Source organism: Cryptotermes secundus, unplaced genomic scaffold (genome assembly GCF_002891405.2).
Source record: "Cryptotermes secundus unplaced genomic scaffold, Csec_1.0 scaffold31, whole genome shotgun sequence".
Classification (NCBI taxonomy): Eukaryota; Metazoa; Arthropoda; class Insecta; order Blattodea; family Kalotermitidae; genus Cryptotermes; species Cryptotermes secundus.
The window spans coordinates 1,417,685-1,423,684 of record NW_019743147.1 but is presented as its reverse complement, the minus strand read 5'-3'; the positions used below and the strand labels follow the sequence as shown (position 1 = coordinate 1,423,684).

Genomic DNA, 6,000 nt, shown 5'->3' with positions numbered 1-6,000 from the left:
GGGGAGAGGCAAGTTGGAAATGTTTTTGCAGGAATGATCGACTGAGTTCTAGCAATATCAAAATGAGGGATCTTGTAGGTACTTTACACAATTTATCTGTAAATTGGGATGGTTGAGTCAGTAGACTAGCTGACCAAGGGTTCGATGTAATAGGCAGGACATTTAGCATATGTGCAGAGTGAAGAATATGAAATCCTGGCGTTCTAAGAAGTACAGATTATAAAATGCGAATAGTAATTTAATTAATTATTATTCCAAACATGTATTATATCTAAGCATGTTATAAAATTAATAGGTATGTTACAGAATACCAAGACTGATCAGGCAATGTGCTTTTAGCCTGCTTTCCTTATTTAAAAAAAAAAAGAGGAGGCTTATGATATAATCTTGCTGTCTGTATATCCGTCTGTATTTGCCAATGTCTTGTATTCCATTTTGTTTTTAATTTTAGGTTTATGAGATCACCTTGCTGTCTGTGTATTCCCTCTAATTTTTGTTAGGAGACTTCAGAAATCACCTTAATATCTGTGTGTCCCCAATTTTTTGGTTTCCTATGCAGTCTTTGTCGTATGAAATAAAATTATGTGAGTAGTTCTTTTCAGAAAGGATGAAGGACGCAAACAGATCCATTGCCCGAAATGTTGTTTTTTTAGAATACTGAACGATGGACAAAGTCCAAAAAAAACAGTAACCCCGAAACGAGGAATTTATTGAGCAGCTGAGCGACTACCAGACACAAAAAAGTATTTTACTCGTAGTTTGTGGATCCTGACGCTGTCAATATCCAGACTACAGAGCGTGAAATTGTAGGTTCCCTTATGGACGATGATTTCGAATAGATGAGGAATGAAGCGGCCCTGGACTAACAGAGATATTCCGGTATTTATTTCGATAACTGAGGAAATCCACGAAAGACCTCAGTCTAGACAGTAGGCATATCTGTCCAGATTCGAAAGGAGAACCTCAAGAATACAAATCTAAAATTTTACCTCTAGACCAACCTGATCTATGACTCAAGAAAAGCTCCGATTATGGAACCAGGAACAAAACAAACTCCGTGGCCTGTAGTCCGCAAACGAACTATACCGACCGTGCGACCGCAGCTTGTCGGCGAAGTTAGTGCCATCTTCTGTGGATAGAGAGCGTCACGTGGTCAGCGCAACGGATCCACACGGCTGTTAATTTCGGTTTTCTAGACCGGAGCCGCTATTTCCTTGAAATATCTCCACAATTATCCTCATGAGGCTCAGTGAACCCCGTTTCAGACCCATTACTTCTTAGAAAATTTGACAGCGCCGAGAATCGCATCCGGGACCTCTGGATCTGTAGTCAGGAATTCTGACCACCTGACCATAAAGGCGGTCCTAGGAAACAGAAAATAAATATGACAGAGTATTTTAAAAGTAATTCTATGTTAATAAAATTATGAGTCCGTTACAGGGGAAGTACCCATCTCATTCTAGTCTGTATCTTCTTAGTCTTAAGTTAACCATCCCAATCTAATGAATGGAAGCTAGTCAACGGGCAGAGGACCCAGCGAGCCACGCATTCGACACGCATCGCCAACAACTAAACAAGAGATTGAGAAGTCAGCACAGAAGCCCGTGCCGGACCGTCAGCAGTGTCAGCCCCTTTTCTTCTTACACTGGGCGGTACAGATGATGATCTTCAAGTTGTCTCGTTGATGATAGATGATGATGCCTCTCTTCACCCCCTCCTCACTTTTATCTGAATGAGTGAGGTCATAATGTGGGGGCGTAGCAATTAATGTGAGTGAATGGATAACCTTCGGGTAAAATTCATTTAGTGCCAAGACCTCATGAGGATCGAGTATAGTCCGACGCAACACAGAGTGGAACAAGCTACACATTTGGCACGGTATACATGGATGACTTCTTAAAACAGAGAAAGAATAAATCTAATTTAAGGAGCTGCAAAGAGAAATCCGAGGGCCATGGCAACACAGAATGAATCACGTCAAGTGAAACATGACATTTCTATTGTTTCCACGAACAGTTAATAAAGAAACAGCAAAAGAATGAAACACACAAAAATCGAGTTGAAACACTGTATTTATAGAAGGAAGCAATATTTTTCTCACATTCATCTGCTTTATTTGTGTACCAGATACTCAGGAAATAAAAAGTATTGTGACATGACGCCTGAAGTTCGGAATAGTGGAGCCTGAGACGTCCATGCTAAGCAACGACTCGTGTTTCTAATTCAAGCATAGCTCAAATTATGTAACATTTTCTTCAGGAAACTATCTAAAACAACCAGCAACTACGCCTTCTTTTCTAACGCATGCGTTCAATGCTATAATTAGACTGTTTCAATTTCTGACATGCAAGCTTAAGTCTGCTAATGATATCGGACCTCAAATGACGTGGCAATTTCTTTCGCACTGATAAATTGTTCTTAATATTTGTTGAGTAGCAGCTATTTGCTTTACATAATGTTGTAAAGGCCACAGATACACACAGAAATCATTACCTTCGTTGCTTTAGTTCTCTAAAATCAATTTAGTTATTTCTGATTAAAATAATACTACTTGTTGTTTTGTACGGATAAAAGACTTGATGTCTCATCAAAAGAGAAGAAACTGAGAATATGTGAGATGAGGTGACGAGCAAAATATTTTGACCGAAGAGGGAGAAATTGTGAAGGGACGATAAAGTTGTCCCTGTGCTTAACTAATTAAGCACTATGCTATGAAGGTGTATGGGGGAGTGGATGTATAGATCCACATTTTCTTGCTCTCGGCAGTAGTAGGAGGTGACTGGCAGCTTCACGCCCTTGTCGCTTTACCCCGGGGAAAGAGCCACCAGTACCCATTGGATAGGAGGCTGGGTGGACCTCAGAGCGGGTTTTGACGATGTGTAGAAGAGGAAATTCTTGCCCCTGCGGGGACTCGAACTCCGACCCCTCGATCGTCGAGACCGTAGCGAGTCGCTATACTGACTACGTCATCCCGGCTCGAAGGGACGATGGGGCGAACAATATTATGGGCAGATTCATACTGTGTTGCCTTCACCAGATATTATTATGGTGAATAAACGAAGGAAAATGAAGTGTGTGGTATATGTATCGCACATGGGGAAATGAAAAATGCTTACAAAATATTAGTCAGCCTCAAGAGAATTAACCGTCTGGGGAAAACAGGCGTAAACGGGAGGACATTCTTAAAACTGATCTTAACAGGAAGAAGTTTGGATTCAGCTGTCCTAGATTAGAGGCCATTGGAGGGCTCTTGTAATTCGGGTTACAAATCTTCGTTTCCTATGAAAGGCGGGGAATTATTTGACCAGCTCATCTACTGTCATCTTCTAAAGAAAGAATTATATGTTTCATACAGGAATGTGCTTGAAAATATGTGGGGTTTGAGGTTCTACCTTCGGTGGTTTTGAAGAGTTCTGCCTTCTGGGATGTAACGCCCTGTATTCCGTTGAAAGTCAAAAGACGTTTCGGGAAAACTTGTCGCCTATAACATCTCATTGTGAAAGCAAGCGGAAAATGAAGATCTGTTTGCCACCTGCTATCACGCTGTTATTTTTCTTGGCTTATTCTTCAATCCTGAAGATGGATGAGACATGTTCCTCTAAACATCGGTTGATTTTCAACGGACTACATGGAGTTGTATCCCAGAAGACAGAACTCTTCTGTTTGAGAATAAATAATTCTTTCACCTCTTTTGTCTCGAAAAGTCATTTTTCCATTAGGCATCACGCTCTGAGGCGTTGCTATGGTTACAGGACAGGGGAGGGTGAACCAGCTGGGCGGCGTATTCATCAACGGGCGCCCTCTGCCGAACCATATCCGCCTCAAGATCGTGGAGATGGCAGCTGCCGGGGTTCGACCCTGCATCATCTCACGACAACTGCGTGTGTCACACGGCTGTGTGTCCAAGATACTGAACCGTTATCAGGAGACTGGCAGCATCCGCCCTGGGGTTATAGGGGGTAGTAAGCCGAGAGTAGCAACCCCGGAGGTGGAGCAGCGTATCGAGGACTACAAGAAGGCCAACCCGGGCATCTTCAGCTGGGAGATCCGCGACAGACTCATCAAGGTACGAAGAGTGACGGGTAAGCCCTTCACTAAAATGAATTGGCTTTATTTGTTTCTACGCCGACATCTCCTGCTGCAAAACTCGGGGTCTCATCCTACGGCAAATATCATTAGAGCAATTGAATATAAGAGGAAATATAGATGGGACATGGACGGGCCGAGAAAAATGTGCAAAATTTTGGCAGAAGATCTTGAAGGTAATAAACTATTTCAGAGACTTAGATGGAGAAGGAGCATATTTGTGACATGATACCTGAAAGACGGATTAGTTTACCCAGAATAGACGGTCGTTGCTAGGCAACGGCTCCTTAAACACGTGTACTCGGCAACGGATACGGATGTAATAACAGGAATTCTTGGAAACTGTGTTTTCATGCAGTCTTTGACGCGGCTATAAAGCGAGGGCCATCGGGAAAATTAATGGCTAGGAGTTGTGACCATGATCTAATTGTGAGATGGTAGTCAGCCGGCAACGAAATAAACATGAGAGCAGACGAGAACCGTAACCTAGCGACGCATAGTGCAGGCCGTTACGGAATTACGAATAACTGTCAAACAGTAATAAGTATCTTGTCATGAGCCCCAGATGGGACTCGACACCAAGACTTACTGACTGACCGTCAGTCGCAATGTGACTGACTTGAGAAGTGAGTCGTAAAATGAGAACGAGAGTGGGGCGAAGGAAGAAGGGTTCGTCTGAAGACTGAATGTGGATTCTTGTAATTCATTGTGATTACTAGAGATTGAAAAAAAAAACAGGTGTCAATAAATCCAATCATCCAATCCAGAACCTGTTACTATTAGTCACCGAACTCAATATATTTCCCCGAGTTTTACACCACTGATAGTAGTAAAATGTTTAGATTAAGTTTAGCAACACATTTACATTTAACATAACACATCAGAACGGACATTGTCAACACAGACAACATGACAAACGAATCACACAGACACATATTTTTTTATTGCTAGTGGGGTGTGACTAAGTCCCTTGTACTGCGGCCACTTCTGGCCTATTGTACCAGCCCCAGATGATAGGTGAGGGTGATTGTGGAGCAGTTGGTGGAATGAAGATTGGCAGGGAAACCGAAGTACTCGGAGAAAACCTGTCCCAGCGCCACTTTGTCCACCACAAATCCCACTTGACCAGACCCGGGATCGAACCCGGGCCGCCGCGGTGGGAAGCCAGCGACTAACCGCTTGAGCCATGGCGCGGCCCAAGAGACACATAAGAAGTGAAAGATGTGAACACCCGCCAATGTCGTAGCTATAAGATAATTTGCGTAAGTAACCTGATGATGGCCACATGGGCCGAAATATGTCGCGTAGTAACGAATGTGTACAAAATTAGTACAACTGTACACAGCTATGTTGGGCGGACCGTCATATACAGTGCGTTCAGTTAAGGAGGAAACTTCGCAACACCGCTGATCCGGCCCAACATTCCTCACAGTTAGCTGCTGTAAATGCTGATAGCAGAATGAGTCATTAGCGCCGTTACAGTTAAAGTTACAGGAGCAATCTGTGAGGAACCTTGGGCCCGGTGAACGGTGTTGCGAAGTTTCCTCCTTGATTGAACACCCTGTAGTAGTAGTATTCTGAATATTTGTTAGAAAAGCATGTAAAATCATGCACAATTACTTTCTTTCATTTCCTGTTAAATATAAAATGTTTTAGTTACAATGACTTCAGAAATAACTTCATGAAATTGTGACACAAAATCTTAAAACTTCCTATATATGCATTTCATCGCAGTAGGTCTAAATACTTATACCCCCGCTCCTAAGCAGACACGTATTACGAAGTTCCTGAACATGGAAACATTTCATCTTACCTTTTGATCTTGATCGCAGCGGCCCTGTTTCACACCCGAAGGCGCAGTTCCTTGTTCTCAGAGCAGGACAGCTCCAAGTAGGTTACTGCGGCACAAGACAC

General features: G+C 42.8%; 1 protein-coding gene across 1 annotated transcript in view; it reads left to right on the top strand.

Moving 5' to 3' along the window:
• Window positions 1-6,000, top strand: part of LOC111873709 (protein gooseberry-neuro) — a 48,140-nt gene that overhangs the window by 5,471 nt on the left and 36,669 nt on the right. Inside the window, exon 2 of the mRNA XM_023868642.1 lies at window positions 3,753-4,066. Within this exon, the coding sequence (XP_023724410.1) occupies window positions 3,753-4,066 (314 nt within the window). The remainder of the gene's footprint in view (window positions 1-3,752; window positions 4,067-6,000) is intronic.